Below are 18,981 nucleotides of genomic sequence, written 5' to 3' on the forward strand. Positions count from 1 at the left end.
AATCAAATATCTAAATCACTACCATTACTAGTCTTCGGCGTACTGGGGACCCCCTGAAGGACCCCAAATCCCAACTTGAGACCTATTAGAAAAGCCTTCTTCTTATGTCTGTCCCTGGCAGAGGGGAGGAGCGGAGACTTTCTCTGGACCAATTACAGAGCGAGAGCGGACTTTTGCCTCTCGTGATTGGTCGGCTTGACCACGCTGCCTTGAGAAACAGGAAGAGTTCTGCTTTGACATGTGTTTTGCAGAGGGGGGAAGAGGAGTGGGCATCGCAGAGACACCGTTTGGATGCACAAGGTTAAATTTGTAAGCACCGGCGTTAATTTACAGCGTTAAACTTTCTCTAACACAAGCTAACAACATACACAAAGCAGAAAGTACGCGTACGCTTAAGCTAACGAGGGCTAGCGTTTGCCAATACGCCTTTCAGACACGAACTCTCGCTTGTTTATTTTATTGTTATGATAGGTATATTTTTACGTTAAAAGAGATACTCACCCAAGGAGCCGTCATCTGAAACAGCACATTAAGGACACATGTTGCATTTTTACACCTGCGCAGTCACGGGGCGCTTTCTACTCAATTAATCACGCAGGTTTGACCAGGAACTAGTCTAATGAGAAACGAGTCAAATGATTGACGAGCATGAGGATGCCGCCAGTGATTTTTTTTTCTTTTTAACAACACAATCTGCTTATTGTTTGTTGTTCCTCACCGTGAAGAGCTGGGTAAACACCCAGGCACTCACTTAGACTACTCTACTGCACCGAAAACGGCACAGAACAAACATGATAGCATTATTTTTAATCAGCGCAGACTATTAGCCAAGGCCATTATTGCCAAAGTCCATTATTCTATCTATGAGTCTATTACCATCTTGCTAAATGGCACGGAGTGTGTGCAGCGCTTATCCAAAGTGCACTGTACCATTGTTTGGCTCAGAAAATTTCTCGCCTTTATTGTCAGTTCAGGCAAACCCCTGATGAATACAGTGAGAGCTGCAAGAGTAGAAACAAGAAAGTTGAAGCAGACGCATTTGTGATCACATACCATGACAGATGTGGTGGTGGTGGTGGTGTTGGTAGTATGCGTGTGTGAAGTGCGGATGGGGGGGTGGATACGGGAGTAATCTAAAAATAAAAGATATCCATTCTTAAATTAAAAGTAGAGTGTGCAATGAGCAGTGAAGTGTTTTTGTTTTGCTTTGTTTAAGGGCTACAGCTTGTGATTATTGTTTTATTAAACAGTCTGTAATTTTCTGAAGCTCAAGGTGTCATTTTCTCCACTTCACAGCTCCCCAAAATTCAGTTTACGAGCAATGAAGACAAAGGAAAGAAGAAAGTGCTCTTAATTTGAGAAGGTGGATTGTTGAATACTTTTATTTTTCGTAAAATAAATTTAAAAAAAAAATCAAATAAAAGGATTAATTATTGAAGTAGTTACCAGTTGTGGTTAATTGTTTCATCTGTAGTTTGTTTTGTTGCTTTGTTAAATAACTAGTGCACAAGATTTCACTTGGTGAGCATTGAAAATTTGATTATGGGACCTAAAAATGTTATAAAAGTCAGTTTAGCAGAGAAAGAGTTTCACATTTGTTAATATGCTAGCCTGCAAAAATTAAAACAATTAGTCATTAAAAAAAAATTGTTATTGCTTTTTTAATATCATTCCCTCTTTATAGTCTGTTTTGAAACTTTAATTGTCATGTGTCATTTTTATTTGCTGTTTGGTAATTAAATGCAACAAATAATAATTCATAATGAAAATAAAGTCTAGTCAAAGCAGTACACAGCTTTCATCAATGTACACACACGTGCAAGTTAACCATTTAAAAACACGTGGTATGTGTAATATTGAAAGCAAAAATGGAGATATTGCATTTGTGCACTTTAAACTTTTCAGATCATCGTTCTGGGAAGGAAAGGTTACTTGTTTGAAACTTACAATCAATGTGACCTTTATTTATTATAACCCCCATCTCTCAAAAACTCACATATAACATAGTCAATCATCTCTCCTTCCCTCAAAGTAAAAATAAAAAAGGAACTGCTGTCTGGTTATTGCCAGTATCCATCTCAGTCGTCAGAAAAGCTGCACGTTTTTGCTGTTGTTAAGGGCTGGAAACCAGAATCCCATCGGAGTTGCACCCTAAGGAACAAATTTAATGCTAGAAAAACATCCCGGCCATCAACCAAAAATGACGGATTGAAAATAATGTCGAGCTATCTTGGGAATCCCCCACCAGACAAGGGAACAGACTGCATTGTTTTTCTCATTTATGTGATATATAGAACAGAAAGAGGGGAAAAAATGGGCGATTTATTGGTTAGATAGGCGTATTCTTTTCCATACACAGAAGAAATATTGGATAGTAATGTGGGGATCAAGTCACATCATGACATTGTTTGGAGGCAAGGTGTTCAAATATGTAAGTCATCTTCCGTTGGTGGCCCGCTAGGTTTTCAATAGATCATTCAATGCAAATATGTGTGGGAAATTGTGAAAGTTGCCACATGAATATGTCAATGAACGTAGTGTAATTTGTACTTCCTCAGCAGGGCAGCAAGATGAAGAAGCAGGGGGAGAGCCAGTGCACTCAGAAGACCATCTCATTGCTGAGCCCCCTGGGGACGATCCAAGTCAGTGGATGTGAGAATGGTGTGCACACCATCCAGATCCTAATGGATGTCGCACCTGCTGAAAGGTACTGTACAACAGCCGGGCTGGTGACGTGATAAACAAAGGTGTGAAATTTACAGGCAGACAGAATCCACTCCTGTGATGGAGTGCCACCATTCCTCATTGGAAGCAGGGCATTTTTGTAGATCCCACAAGAAATATCCTGGAGAAAGTTGGGCAAATATGAGCAGGCACTAGAAATATGAGGGGCACTAGAATACAGTTGGGCTTGAAATTAGATTTCTGATGGCATGTGGTTGTGATTCTTCCTGCAGTATATTTGAAATTTCAGAAAAATAACTTGTTTATTACCCACAAGGGAGTTGATTAGAACTGATGTCTGTAGGGTCAGCAAAGGCCACGGGGAGCATGGACTGTTCTCTCCTGTTTATTTATGTTTCCTTCAAGTTGTATGCAGTAGTTCTGAGTGTCGACTGACACTCAGAAATGTAATATGTGATTGCATTTCTCGGCCTGCCCATCCCTCAAAAGTGTCAGGAACGTTGACAGTCTTACTGAAGCGATTGAAACTGATTAAAGGCAGCATTAATAAGCGCCTCTTCCTTATTTTTACAGGTCCACATCCTACAGCTCAGAGTAGTTTTGATTAGATTGAAATTAAATATCCATGTATCGCAGATTCACATTTGATAAACTTGAATGGTCGGGGAAATTAAACGATTTCCAAATGCACCCGGATAGGAAGTTATCCTTTTGAAAATGTATGTTCAAATTCTAATTTATGGAAACCCATTAATGACCTTGTATATTATACCTCAACATGTGTTTCCTTCTCGACTGTCTGCTATTTCCTAAAATTCATCAAGCAGTAAAAAACATTCCACTTGTTGTTAATGAGTTGAAGTGAGAAAATTAATAATATGGAATTTTGATTATGGAAGATGTCCTGTAACCATGCACAAGCACCTTTCTCCGTCTCCTTGTGAACAGGGTTTAATTTGTGTGTTCAGGTTCAGTAGGAATATGCAAATGAATTTAATGATTCGCATCACTAGATCATTTCTCACTTTAATATCATTTGCTATGTCGGTCATAAGTGAAGCTCTGATCACATCGCTGTATGTTTGCAAAGGTGTGAGCTTCCCACCACCCCCACCCAAAAAAATAATTACTAGTAAAAATGTTTAGATTTTATCTCAACCGGTTGAATATATTGTTATTGTCACAGGACGGGGAAACTAGAGCCACCTTAGATATATGTAGTAACGCAATGTAAACAGGCATTAAGGGAGGCGAGATAAAGTGACAAAATACAGGCTTATCTTTGCAACCGGCTTTACATGTAGATCTCACCAAAGCCCGCCTGTAGCAGTAATAGTTCAGATCAGCCATTTCTATTGATTTATTTATGACATACTAAACAAGGCTCTTTCCAGCTTCGGATGTGTTGTGGTATAGGCTTAGAAAGTCACTGTGATAAATGATCTCTAAGAGCATATTTTAGATATGGGAAATAGATAATGTCCATTCATAGAAAAAACTCAGACCTATAGCAGATATTTGCCAACGAGCCAGAGCTTTGAAGGCTTACATGGCCACGTTTGCCTCCTGCGTTTCTCAGACTTCACTATTGCTTGGCGTTGAACAGCTGGGCCAGCAACAGAAGCATTTGTGGCATTGATAGATAGTTATTGATAAATGCCATTATAGCTACATAAACGCCCTTGAAGTATTGCTTACACACCATGACCGTCAGCTCTTTCTAATAGAAACGTCTCAAGCCCCTTTTGCTTCCTAACTGATCTTAGGAACATTTCCTGAAATCAACCTCCTCTGCCAGTCTAACGACAGCCCTGAAGGCACCATCAGATGAACAAATTCATTACATCTCAACAACCCCTGTTGGGGCCCTACGCACCAGCCTCCCTGTTAACCAGTTTTCCCCCCCTTTAGTTTTTAGCATGGCCTCAGCGTTCACAGAAAAATGATACGCATTTTGTTTACAGGAGATTACTATTATCTGAAATATGATGCTTCTTGCCTCTTTCACACAGAGCACAGACACATAATACAGAGGAAATCATAGAGCACTTTTTTATTAGGGTGAAAAATGAAAAAAAAGGGCTGGACTCCTGCCCCGAGACATTTTGTGAGCATATTATTTTACAATGCTTTGATCAATTTGTCTGTCAAGCTGGCTGAGATGTGGGGGAGCAGGAAAAAAGCAATTTAGCTTGTGAGGTCCTCAATAGAAATGTACTACAGGAGCCTGTGTATGACATGTTGCATTAGAACCTGAGTAGCCTTTATTGCCTGATAATGTTGCAAGGCAATGCTGATATCAATCACCCTTTAACAGCCAGTGTGATGTGTTTTTATGAAAAAAGGAAAAAAAAAAACAGAAATAATGCATGAAACATTTTTTGGAAAATAATTGATTTAATTCAGAGCTGAGGGATTTCTACTTTTAACAACAAAAAATATTGTGTTGGTAAAAACATGCACAAAATGTGCTAGAAGCTAAAAATTGTAGGAACAAGATCTTTTCGCATATGCTCCTATAGAAAATTGTAATTAATTTTACACGGATAAACACTTCTGTCTCATTTGCATATAGATATAAACAATATATTTGTGCATCTGAATTCCCAGCACACTCGGGTCACGTGATCTGCCTAAAATCCTAAGTGGCTAAAACCAAAAATTATCATTATACTTCCCAGGCCATAAATCCTCCCCCCCCCTCCCCGATTTTTTTTCTCTGACACAAAGCCTTATAAATCTGTGTCTGATTTTTCACATTGCACATTGTTTTTAGTTAATGATTTTCATCTGTTTGTTGTTGCTGTGATAGCGGGGAAATGTACCATATGCTCTGGCAAAAGACAAATGATTAGCAAATGAAATTCTGGACAGCTGTCTGACTGAAAGCGTTTGGTTGATAGCATTCTGCTACCATAATTAGCTTAAGCTTTGGGTTAATTAACTTTCTACCTGGATATGCATAATAATAGCATTCTGGAGAAAGCCAAGGAGCTTCCAGTATATCAGCAGCAAAGGCTGGCTTTTTATTTTGTATTTCGGCTGCATATTTCAATTTCAAGAGGCGATTTAGCTCGGGAGCATCGTCAAATATTGTAGATTTTACTCCCCAAGCCAGATAATTCTGAAACAATAGGGGTGTATTATGTGGCAGAAATGCCATTTCTGAATGTAATTAAAGCGGATGAAAGCAATCACCGATTTTTAAACGCTTTTGTCTAGCATGAGGCCTACTTGTAAAAAAATACCCATCAAGAGGAGAAAAGAGGCAAGAGAACCCCCAAGTCCTTATATAAGAGGCCTTTGAGACTGAAGTGAAGTACAACAGTAATTAGTCTTTTGTATGAATTTGCTGGCCATGGCCATGATTAGTTAAGCATATGAGAGGACTGCAGGACTGCATTGCTCTTAAGGAGGAGGGTGTTAAAGTCTATTTATCACCAGTTATCCTCACAGCTTTCCATTATCACTGACAACACTGGATGGGGCCTGAGAACAGCCTAATTGTTCTGAGGTGGAGTGTTTTTGTGTCAAATCTGCCACCCCACTCACATTGGCATTCATAAGCAGCCAGACATTTTCCATCTATCTATCCCTAATACCCAAGCTGTCACAACAGCTTTTACACACTACCAACGCTAGTGTGAAATATCTGAGGTGATGCATTTATCGTTTTTTGGGGGTTTTTTCTTCTCACACTCATGTAGTGTTGTGAATCAATGTCCTGGTTCACGCTGAATAGCAGCATGGCAAATGTGTTCCTTTTTTTTGAGGGGCCTGTTTACATGATGTGCTCACACACCGGGAAATATAACAACTTTTTTTTATTCCACTGTAATTTTTCTCTCCGCTTCTCCATCTATGGTGTATTTCATCTAACGTAGGATTTTGTTCATTTAAATTCTAATTTTGCTTGATATGTAGATATATACATACATATATATATATATATATATATATATATATATATATATATATATATATATATATATATATATATATATATAGACACTGCTGTGTGCTAAATAAACTGCTTACATTTGTAACTAAAATGCTTTGTCATACAAACCATGAACTGCTGAGATATTGAATGAAATCATCAATAAAGCAAGGAGAGACTTTTTGACGGAGTCCCTTTAGAAACGGTATGAATAATTCATTGTGTAATGATATTCTGATGATTTTTGTTCTATTTTTTGCTGCGGCCTTAGAATATTGTTTTGCATGTTGTGAAGTGTAGTACTCAGCTGCGTATTCATTAAGGTGCTGCTCCCACTGGCCCTTGGACCCATCTGTGCTCTATGTTTATGCCTCCGTCTCCCGGGACCGTCCCAATCAGGCTGCATGTGCCATTTCCTGTGTAAACCAACACCTGTGTAACACACTACCTGTAAACCGCCCCACACAGACGAGACACTGACATTCACTCAGATGAAAATCTGCAAATGTTGTGGTTTCTAAAGCGGAGCCTCCAGGGTGAGGTTTTGAGTTGAATGAGAGTTGCTGCTCACTGTGGAGATGCAGCTAAAAGCAGCTCCTGCAGTTTTTTTGTTTCCCTCCCCTTTCCCTGCTGTCGACCGGGAACTTTTTCCAGCATAAGGGTTGCGCTAGTTTGTTTTAGAACTTGATTGGATTCTATATCTGCAACATGCAGAAGTGTACAGTGTGTGACATACTAAGGCAATATGCAGAGAGATGATTCCGCTCTGACATCTTGGAGAGGAGTACGAGTCAATTATGCCCAAGTGTTGTTCTTGCTTATCTTCCTGCGGCACCAAACAAGGATTTAGTCAAGGATTTAGGGGTGAGGGGGCGGTGGTGGGGATCATGGTAAGCGGTTCACAACAAAACACTCAAAACTCTTGGGAGCGGGCACTGATTTAAAAATAAATTACAGAAGACGAAGCGCTAACACTCAAGGGCCCTCAGCAGTGCTGGCGTACACAGGTGAAGATTAGCCTCCTCGCTAATCAGAGGAACAAGGCAGTAATTTGCTCTGAACACAGACAGTAATTAGGACTTGGTGACACTGGATTCCCATAATGCCTTTGTGCTTGACGTGGTCAAATTTTGACAGAGGCTATCCATGCAGGGTCACTGTCCCCCCAGTCTCCCGGCCCTCTTCAGTTGAGGCTCTAAAAGGTCCCTGCAGTTACAGGGGATCCCTAATGTACTTTATGCCTCCCTCACTGGCTCCTTACCATTCGGGTAATTGGAGTCTCTTACTGTGGCACTTGAGAATAGAGGCTAAAAACGCTATTTGAAACTGCTCAGTAGTCTGTTGTAGATAAACATTGCGGCGTCGGGGTGTGGATACACTACATAATGGAGTAAGAGTTAAGGCTCTGGTAATACATGCCTTCACTGACTCCTGTGGCTAGCCAGTTGGGAGAAGACCTAATTGTTGTGTGCTTTGTTGCCTACTCTGCAGTATTTTACCACCACCTTTATGTATTGGATTGAGTGTTGCAGCCTCTTTGGCGGACATTCACTAATAAGAGTTGCGGGATATCTAGAGAGCAGTTTATCCGGCCCAGTTGTTTTTATTTTGAAACAGCGGAGCACAAAACGTGCACCCCAGAACAGAGTAGGAAGCATTCCTAACAGCTTCCCACTCCAAAAGCTCTCGAGTTTAGTGCTGCACTGCCTAGATAGGCATCTGAATGATCTTCCGATGGTTGAACGAGCTGCATTGAGCAAGTGGCTTACAATTGTATCACAGCCTTTGGCTCAGAGACCATCAGGATCTTGACATTCATAGAGACATGCTGTATTTTTTTCCCTTTTTAGACAGTCATTTTAGGCTTTTTTCATGCTCTCTTGAGTCTTTGACGTCTCTGAGTTAAGTATCTGCAGCTATAAGGCTGAGGAAAATATTGGACTGCTCTTGGCCTTTTCTATTTCATCCTCTGACCCGCCATGTTACCCATGATCGGTGAAGGAGAACTCTGGCAGGCTGTGTCAAAAGTGACAGCCGATCGAGTCAGGATGAGCGCCATCACGCTTCACAGGATGGAGGCATGAGTTCTGAGTTTTTCCCCTTTTAGTGCAATATACCATTACACCCTTCGCCAGATTCCTTTCAATTAGATTCTGTGGTTAACCTGTTTCATTCTTACGTCTGCAGCTGATAGAAAAAGTCTTACTGAAGTCTTGTGCAACTAGAGATACAGAAAAAGACTAATTTAATGTCAGCTATTCTTTTCTTTTTTTCCCCTTTGTCTCCTTTGATTGTTTCTTCCAGGATGAACAAAATAGCCTCCAACATTGTATAAATGCTCAATTCATTCTTTATATTAGAGTTGGAAAACGGGTAGAACTCCAAATGAGTCCCACTTTACGCAACAATGATTTATGGTAATTGGAAATTGATTGTGACAGGAGCACAATATTAGAAAATTTCTCAAATCGCAATCTTCTATCAAGGGAAATATTCTTTTTAGTGCAGCAGATCCTCGGCTAGTTTGGAATTAGTTTCTGATTTCTTTACCTGTGATGAAATAGTAAATGGCTGAAGGACATGGAAAAAAATATGATTTATGTAGTCAAAAGATAATAAAATAACAATTCTTCTTTAACCCAATTTGAATTGTTTGTTCTAACGTCAGCACACTCGCTACACACGTTTATTAAAATACTCTTTATAATCACTGCTAATTATAATTCTTGGTTTTCATAGAGCGTTGGCAGTTACTTTAGTACAACATAAAGATTGTTTCCCCTTGGAGAGTTTTGTTGTAATTAGTCCGACATTTATTAGACATCTCTAATCTCTCATTTGAAGGGCACAGCTTCTAATGTGCCAGTCTGGACTCCATAAAGATCACATGATGCTGCCTGATTTCTGATTCACTGAAGCGGCTGGAAATGTTGCGAGCACAAGTGCTACATCTCCACTGCCCACATGCTCTTTTAAAAACAATCCCCCATTGCACCTAGAGGTGACAGACTTCAGCTCAACTGATGTTGTTCCCCCCCTTTTATTTATTTATTTCCTTGTTGTTTGCCAGCCATAACATGTACTGCATTGCATTAACTTTTACTACTGTCAATGTTGTATCAGTCAAACACCTTTTAAAAACGGGCGCATCCGTAAGCTGGGAGGAGAGGAAAATTAGCCACAGTGACAAGTCTGAAGTGTAAGCACAAGGTCAAAGGTGCCAAGCCTTAAGCAAAGGTGCACTAGCCTTTGTCCGGTAGATTGTAAGGGCCTGCGGGTCCAACAGGAACATTTCCACACACAATATCCCCGAGCTGTCAGTGTGCAGCGGCTGGAACATCCTCTCGGAGAGAAAGAGAGGGTGTGGAGGGGTAGAGGAGGTGGTGGTGGTGGTGTGAGGATGCGTGTTGTGGGGGGGTTGAGGGTGTGTAGAGAGGGAACAGTGGCCTGAAGATCCTTGCTGAGAGAAAGAGAAGTTGGGGGATGGTGGGTGTGTGAGTGTGTGTGTGTGTCGGGGTGTAGGTGGTGGGGAGCCAAAAGAGCTGGAGTGGGAGGATAGAGCAATAGAGAGGGGGAAATGAGGAGGGAGAGCTGGGGGAGGGAGGGGAGGGAGGGGATAGAAAGGAGAGACAATGACAAGTAGGGGCTGGCTGGGCACTCACCCATGCCGACAGAGATTGCCATGAGCCATGGCCATTGTTTGAGCGGGTCTCAGCACAGAACCCGCTGGTGGGTTTCCAAGTTTTCACCACTCAACTATAAACTGCTGTGTGGTTTATTTAGAAATGAGAGTATTTACACCTTTTACTGTATTTACACCCACTGTTAAACGGCACCCGGGAGATTTTTATCACACGGCCACAAACTAGCAAGCAGAGTGGTTTCTCTGAAAACTGACCTGCTCAGTCATAACACTCCAGTAAACCTCAGCTTCACGTGTCCAATATAAAACGCAGCTCAAACTGTGACCTGCACAAGTGTAAAAACACTTTAGGGCCGCGCTGTTACGGCGTGCAGGAGAGAGACGGTCTGTGTGTTTAACAAAGTAAATGTCTATTATTAATACCGTACAGGACAAGCCAATTTTGAAAAAAGGGGGCACTTAAATGGTGGTATTATTTATTTATAAGTCCTGTACACCAGTTAATGGAATTGGCGGGCCTGCTTTAGATCCACAACACAGCTTGAGGTCCACTTTGGAGTAATGCACATGCTAAGAGAGGACTTTCCCAGTAGGGTCTTTAAGTGTCAAATATGGGTCAGTCTGCTTGCATTGACCTAGGGGGTGGTCAGCAGCAGAGAGAAATTCAGCTGTTAAGTGATGCCAACTCAACCGTCGGCAAATTCCTCCAAGCATCTACTCAAGCTAAGATGCATGTCCAAGTGCGGCGCTTTTCTGGCCAACATCGCTCTGGCCAAAAAAATCCATTTATTCTTGTCATGAACTATAAACTAGACCCAAGCAGAGTTGAAACTGTTGTTAATGCTGTGCTCTTAACTTTTGTCTGCTACTTTTCTGTTTTAAGAAACCGTTTTTTCTCCCTTAAAGTAGTTTGAAACGAACTGTTAGCTGTTTCTTATGACCTGACGGTTGTTTTTTTTGTCTTTTTTTCCCTTTCGTACTCTATTATATCTACTCTTGAGAAAATTCTGGATTCTGCCTTTTTATCTTCCCGAGGTTTATTCTGTCTTCCAAAGCTCTGGTATCCGTCAAAGCCGAGCGACATGCAAAAACGTACAAGTTCAGATTTTAAACACGTCTTAATTTACAACTTCAGTTCCACTCAGCAAATTATGTCATCTTGCATCTTTGTCACTCGTGGCATGTTATTACACTCTTGTGACATATTTAGCACTGTTCAAGCAAGAATTGGGTATTATGATTGCTCCTCTGATCCCCACCTCACCTCCCCATCCTGCCTTATATCCCTCACAGGAGCAGCGGGGGCCCCCTGAGCTGTGTGGTCAACGATAGCCTGGCAGAAACGAGCCCTGAGTTGCAGCGCTGCGTTGAATGGCTCCAGGCGTACTTCAGTGAGCCGCAGACCACTGGGAGTCTCCCGCTCCCTGGCTTTCACCACCCCGCCCTGCAAGGAGGTCTGTCATGGATAAATATTTGCAGAGCCATGACTGGGATCAGGCTTTCACTCTTAATTGTCAGTTACATCACTTACACTCACTGGCTCAGTGTGTTATAATGAAGTATTTTATGGCTGAGAGAGAGAGCGAGAGAGAGCGAGTGTGCGAGGAAGAGAGCGAGAGCAGAGGAAAAGTGAGTGAGTGGGTGAGTGAAAGGAGAGAGAACAGAACACAGAGCTGTAACTTGGTTCAGTAATCTGTGGCAGCTCTTACCACGCGTGTTAGTCTTGGCAAGCTTTTCCATGATTCTTGGCACATTCTTTGAAACTGATCGAATTCCACTCTTGACATTTTCAGACAGGAAGCTTTTTTTTTTTTTTTCTTTTCTAATGAGAACATGTGAATGGTGGTAAAGTTTGAATGAGCTTATTGTTGGCTTGATCAGTCACCTACTGTGAGTGAAATGAAAGCACCCCCCCAAAAATGGACAATTAGCGTCCTTTCAACCGGTAGCTTCGGCGAGGCGAACGACTAAAGATGCAGAGGAAAACAAGAAAACAAAAGCAAACAAAATGAATATTTGATTGCCAACTGCGGTTTCGTTTCGAGGAAATAAATAATATCGTAGCCCGACGACTCATTTTTGAGATCGTAAACAGAAATTTGTTTTCAAAACAATTGCGGGCTGCTCCTTTGTCACACTGAGATGCTCATCGCATTTTAACTGAAAGATTTTCAGAAGCTCTCATTTAGACACAGAAGCACACCTACACAGGGAAAAAAATGACTTTAATATATGCATTTAACAATTGTGCCTCTCTTCCCCTGCAATCAGGCCTTAGTTGCTCTCTAATTTCATGCAGATCTGCAGTGCTTGAGTGATGGCATTTTCAATGAGCAGGTACTCCATCGAGACCCTGTATACAGCTATGAGTCCCACGCTCCCGCAAAGGCAATGCAGAAATACATCAGGACCAATTACGATATCAACTTTCAGTGTGATTCCCTTCGCCACCAAGTGCTTGTGTACCAGCCCCAGGCTCTTTCAAATCGCATCTCATCTGAAGTCTTTGGGGTTTTAATTAAATTTCAGGATAGATGGAATTCTTCATTAGTACCTGATCTGAATAGGTGATTGTGCTGTGTTCCACCTCTCTCCCTCGCCTGTTGTTTTGGGGCTCCGTAAATACAGGGTTTAGGCTTGGATTGCTCTCAGTAGTCAGAACCATAGGCCATGCCAGTATAAAAATGTTAAATGTGAGCATCAAGAGTATTTGTCTTTTCAGGGGAGGAAATGGAGGGTTCTTTTTTTTCTTCTTGCTTGTTGATTCACAAATATTAAGTATCTTTTCTTTTTGCCTTATTGCTGTAAAAATTCCTCCTCGATCTAGTCGTGCAGCCTCTGCCTGCCTGGGAAAAAAAAAGATACAAGTTTAATCAGGTCATTACAATCTGTGACAACCAACTTTTGTTTGCTCAGTTATCTTGTGGGAGAACCTGAACGCAACAGCGCTCTCGCAGCACTTGTCATGTAATATTGAGTTGTGACCTTCACTTGAAGTGTTGCCATGTTTATTTACACATTTCTGACAAAACAAGCCACTTTTCATATTAGCTGTCACGATATACCTGAGAAACAGAGGTGACATGAAAGGAGATGCGAGGTGCAGTTTTCTATACCGTCTCGACTGATTGTCATGCACAACATCACACGCAAGTTTGGTCGGCGGGGGTAAGGGAATGGCGAGCGCTCTCGCGTGCGTTATGCTCAGTTAGCTTGTGTTTGCGCCTGTGTATGTGTGCTGGCTGCCTCAGAAAAACACAGACACCAACGTGGGTTCTTAAAACGATGCATATTCTTATCTCATTAATTATACATCCATATGTAACAGACGAGAGGATCTTAGTCTCGGTAAGCGGCGCGGGGAATGTGCGGGGAGGGGGCCGTGCAAAGGGGGGGAAGGGCGCTCTTCAAAGCCCAAATGACTGTGTTCCTGCAGGAGTCTGAACCTCCCCCTGTGCACAGCGCAGGGCGAGATGAGACACTCACCAGGACTCGCCCCTGTGATGTGGAGAGGAATTAGGGAAATGAACGTTTTCAGAATATCGAATAATCAGAGAATCATCAGCACCCCGTCAGCCTTCAAAAGTATGGATCCCTCAAGACTCAAGAGACACTTTGACTGGGAGTCAAAGTCTTCCCTCCCATTAGACACAAAGGATAATGAGGTAGCTGCATTTCCACTATTGTCTTTTTATTCGCACCACCATGTACGAGGTGACTGTCAGCTGGAAGTCATCTCTCCAAATCTATCATTAGCAGGGCTGATGGATTTCAGTTTATTGTTTTCCTTTTTTTGGCTTTCAAATTGCTCCCATACACAGAATTATGAGCAAATCAATCATATATGTCAATACCATCATAACTGCCGAACGTGTTCGATTTTACTCCGGGTAAATCCATCGCAGCCGCAGTGGCTCTGTCACCTGGCCTCATGGCAGGTAATGACCTGTGACATAATTATGGGGATGTCTGTAAACATGTAAGTGGTTCCTCTCAACTTTTATTTAAACAATTGACACCAGTGCTCCTCGATCTAAAGAGGGTCCTGACCCCAGACACACCGTATTAGGCTCTTTATGAAGTATGGGGCTAGGGGACTGCTCTCCAAGTCATTGCTGGTCCCCTCGAGTGACCTGCCTGAAGTCTCTGTCACAGCCACTGATGAGGGCAAAGTTCTTTAACCTTTGTGCCCTGCAGATAAAAGTACAGACACTTTTTGTCCAGAACTGTAGGAGATGTGAAAGCTTCCAGGAGAAACAGCTGCTCGGGATTAGTCAAAGGTGTACACAGCGCCATAGCTTGTTGCTCGGTCTGTTTGTAGGCAAAAGTTCTCGTCTGCGTCTGCCGGTGTGACTTTGGTTGTTTGTCAATAACGTTTGCATCACTGTGGATTTGTCGTAGCTGCAGTCTGGGCAAGTTGTCATCTACCCCGCCGGTGACAAAAGCGAAATCCTTATGTATCACACACATCATGTGGCCAAATCCGAGCTTTATGAGGGAGAGTAATGCATGAAAGGAATTTCAGGGGTGTATCTCATCTCCTCATAACATTAAGTCTGTCTGCATAAGAGCCCGTCATCTCGTTGACAGTGTGATTATTACCTGAAAAATTATTAAACAGTACCTACGGGCCTTGTTCAAGACAAAGAACTCACATGGGTGTGCATCAATCAAATGTATCCCCTTTAGGTTTTACACTTATTCCCCCCAGTTTAGGCAAATTGCCTTGTTCGCGTGGCTTTGTGTAGCAGAGAGTGACTATAAGGTAGCGAGGGAGCCTGGGGAGCAAAGGATGTTCACTCTGTAGAAGAGAGACAGGGGTGTGACATGTTTTCACACAATGCCAATTTAGAAGGATTTCACATAGATCACTTGTCATGTGCTCTCTTAGACCATATAAATGAGAGAGAATGGGAGATCACTAATTGAATTTTCATGACTGAGTACATGTATATACTAGAAGAAATTCACCCCCTCTTGATAACGAGACCATTGTTCCTCATCTTGTTCTCAGTGCAGAAAAAGAGTGTTTTGTGCTTTCTGCACAACCTCGGTGCATCGGCGTCTTAAGGTTTTTGAGATGCCTCAAATACTTTTCTTCAGCAATCAGAGCTAGACAAACATGCCTCTCAGTCACCGCCTGGTAATCCAGAAAAAAAAAAAAAGAAAAGATAATGCTACTGCTAAAGTGCTAATGAAATCAAAGCCGTTAATGTGGTTGGTTAAGCTGTGGATGATTTGAAGAATTCTGCCATTTAAGTGAAGATGATATAATGAATCTACTCTGAATAGAAAGCAATTAAAAGGACAAATTGGTCTGATTAACCTCAAAGTCATCCCGCTGCCACAAATGGTGTGCAACATTCAAATTATTATTATTAAAAATCTGGAGCAGATTTGCAGTCTTTTTGGCCTCTCTTAATCCTTTTAAATGAAGGAGCGAACTTTTTTAATTTTAGCTGTGACCTTTCAAAGCATAACCTAGATTTTTCTGCCATAGGAATAATTTTCTCACGTCAGCTTCTGTAGCATGTTAATACTAGTTCTAAGGTCAAATTGAGGGACTTCTCTGTGTTTAGGTGCATAATGAGCAGTGTAAAGATGGAAAGAAGAAAAAAGATGGAATTGTAGGGAGCCAGGATGGACATTATAGTGTTCACCAGTAGGTGAAAATGCATTAATGAGTCAAACGTTGGCTTTTTAATTAAAAACAGCAGAGAGTTTAAAAAAATATAACACATGTTTAAAGTTCCTTCATGTTATCAGCCTCTCGACTGGCTGTTTGAGTTTGATTGATTAAATGAGGAACTCTCTCTTCCCCCCTTCTCCTTTCCCGTCTTTCTGTCACTCTTCCGTCCTCTTGCTTTCTGGCAAAGATTCATTCACCAGCCGCGTGCTGCAGGTACTTCTGAGAGATGTGACGTTCGGAAAGACGGTTTCATACAAACGCCTCGCCGAGATGGCGGGAAACCCCAGAGCGGTGCGGGCGGTGGGAGGGGCTATGAGGAAGAATCCGGTGAGTATGGTTGACATTGATTGACAGGCTTCTGTCTGTTACTTTATTTAGTCAGACAGGTAAAGTAACTGTTTTTTTTTTTAAACTTTATTAGCGACTTCAATATTTAACACATGCAAGATTAAAGTGTTATGATTAGTTTTTCGGTGAATTTGCCCTTTAATAGAAAAGTAATTTTAAATTATTCTTAGTTTATATGTTGTATTAATAAGTGGAAGCAGATTGCTGTGAACTATAATATTTATTGGGTAGTAATTCATTTTGTAAAAATGACAGAATACATAAAATAGGCAAAGATCACATTTGAGGTCATTTCCTGGTGAGGTATTGTCTCTCCTAGTTTCCTAACTCGTGTGCACGACTGAAGTTTTCCAGTAAAATGCATTTTAAAAAGTTTTCCCTGATGCATGATATGTAATCTAAACTGTAGGCGTGTTCGAGTACGTGCGATGGCGAAATAAACACCTCCCTCTGAGCACAGCTGAGGAGGGAAAGTCTACCTACAGCACGATTTTAAGCCCACACCTTTTGTTCCTGTTCTCTCAAGTCTTTACTGTAGATGTTCGCTGCAAATCTCCGCTTCTTGTAAGAAACCTGGCCCGCATCATTTTGCCCATGAATCCACTGCGTACAAAATGGAGGGCTAGAGGGCAAGTGGTGTGTCTTCTTTTGATCAAACCCTTTGATCAAAGCCTGTTTAACTCTGCCCATGTAGTGCTGTGGGCACCACCGGTGTGCTCTGTGAGGCAGAGAGCACTTCTTGTACAGCAGCCGTGCAGCCAGTGAGATGTTCTCCCTCATATGTGCTTGTGTGCATCCTCGTCTTAGTGCTGGGTCTCCCCTCTCATGCATGTTGTAATTGATGTTGTGTGGGGACAAAAAGTTATTTATAATGAGAGCGCTCAATTTATAACACAGAATAAAATGTAGATGAACTAATTAATAGTGTCCTCTGGATTCTCTGTATACTTTATACATCGCATTAGCCAGTGGCATTGCTGCTAGATGGCCGTATAATAGCGCTCCGATTTAGCATCAGTATGTTTTACAGACATTTCTTTCCTCTCGTCCAGGAGGCTGGGAGCCTGAGCCATCAGCTCCTGATTCAGATCCAGAGTCAGATTGTCAGTGTCAATTACTTGTCAGTAGCACTGCTCCACTCAGGCTTCAGCTGTGAAAAGCTCAGTGTGCTCAATCGATCCTCCCCTCTCTGTGGCACTTCTTCTTCACCAGGATTTGAGTATTGATAAGCCTGGTGTAGTGCTCTTTTCCCCCCCAAGTGAAGAGGCAGATCCGAAGGCCTTGAGGGTACCCTGCTCTCCCTCCAAACCCGGGGAACAGTATTGATCTGAATACTCGAGCAGTATTTCTCTGTCTGCAAGGTTAATCTGGGGCTCGGAAAGTTTTATTGCTGTTGATATGGGAGTGGGTTTAATGATGGATTTGAAGAGAAACACGGTGAATGTTCAACTTTCATATAAAAGGCTGGAGGTGCAATCGTCACGTCAGCCTAACACAGTTACATTGGAGAAATACAGTCACAATGCAGCGGCGGTTGTGTTGCCTTTCCGGTTAGTATAACAAGAACAAAATGAGGGCAACATTAAGAATATTTTAAAAGGAATAATTGCTGTGATTCATTCCCAACCATTGCCACTCTTCTTGTTCTGAATTCACAATGATCGAAGTGTTTTAGGCTTGCTTGTTTAATCTTTCTCCAGCCATTTAGTTTACAAAGAACTCGGGACCCCCCTGGCAGTCGTCTGCAACAAGAGTAAACGCTCCACCGACTTCCTCTTTTTAATGATCACAGGGTTATCAGATCTTAATGTTGACACCCTCTCGATTGAATATTCATCCTGCTGGTGTTTTTGCCCATTAATTTTTGATTGCTTCTTTGCTTTTCACTATTAAAGAGTAAAAAACATTTATACCCAAAGACTGAGCCATCACCCTGAATGTGGATTTGTGCAGGATCAAACCAGACACTTCTGGTGTGGCACTTTGTTTTCATGCAGTTCATGAATATAAAAAGTGCTACAAAAACAAAAGCAGTTCATATTTCCTGCACGTTGGTTACTTTTAAGTCACATCGTTTACGTGCTAAATCAGAGATTCTTTCATACATAATACATATCTACTATCAGCACTTGCAACTATTGTGGTGCTGTGACAATAAATGTCAACCTGAGAATAAGTATTTGATTTTTTTCCAGCGGTCTAATCTGTGTTCCTGTCTTACTCAAATATTACTTTTTGTTCCTCCACATCATAGCTTTTAGGTATTTAAATTTCTAAAGTTTAGTGAAAATGTCCTTTTTTCCCCATAATTCTGACCAAATGTAAAAATAAAGTAGTTACTTTTTATTTAAAAAAACACATTTTAAAAGTGGGCTTTGGTTCTAAAATTGCACATGTTTATTAAATCCCCGTCTCTCTCTCTGTCTGTGCCAGGTTCCTCTCCTCATTCCTTGTCACAGAGTCATTTCTAGCAGTGGACAGAGTGGGCCGTACATGAGCGGCAAGGGCAACCATCTCAAACAATGGCTGCTCACCCATGAGAGGCAGGGAGGGGAAGGCTAAAGCATGACAGAGCCCAACTGTCCTTCAGTCAGTGCACACACGCACACACACATATATATACACACTTACAAGGCCAGGGTTTTTTTTTATTATTATTCTTGTCTCTTTTTTTTT

At 41.6% G+C, this 18,981-nt stretch overlaps 1 protein-coding gene across 10 annotated transcripts in view; it reads left to right on the forward strand.

The window, feature by feature from the left end:
* Positions 1 to 216: 216 nt before the first annotated feature.
* The window catches only part of mgmt (O-6-methylguanine-DNA methyltransferase), a 62,504-nt gene continuing 43,739 nt past the window's right edge, over positions 217 to 18,981 (forward strand). The window contains exons 1-6 of one of the 10 annotated variants that reach the window (XM_035904837.2): positions 226 to 309; positions 1,297 to 1,363; positions 2,559 to 2,707; positions 11,562 to 11,722; positions 16,145 to 16,284; positions 18,739 to 18,894. In XM_035904837.2, the coding sequence (XP_035760730.1) occupies positions 2,571 to 2,707; positions 11,562 to 11,722; positions 16,145 to 16,284; positions 18,739 to 18,867 (567 nt within the window). In that variant the 5' untranslated portion in view covers positions 226 to 309; positions 1,297 to 1,363; positions 2,559 to 2,570 and the 3' untranslated portion in view covers positions 18,868 to 18,894. Of the gene's footprint in view, positions 310 to 1,296; positions 1,364 to 2,396; positions 2,432 to 2,558; positions 2,708 to 11,561; positions 11,723 to 16,144; positions 16,285 to 18,738; positions 18,895 to 18,981 lie in introns of those variants that run through there. The other 9 variants (XM_035904838.2, XM_035904840.2, XM_035904839.2 and 6 more) reach the window with 9 other exon arrangements.

Source organism: Neolamprologus brichardi, chromosome 13 (genome assembly GCF_056152115.1).
Source record: "Neolamprologus brichardi isolate AB-2024 chromosome 13, ASM5615211v1, whole genome shotgun sequence".
Classification (NCBI taxonomy): Eukaryota; Metazoa; Chordata; class Actinopteri; order Cichliformes; family Cichlidae; genus Neolamprologus; species Neolamprologus brichardi.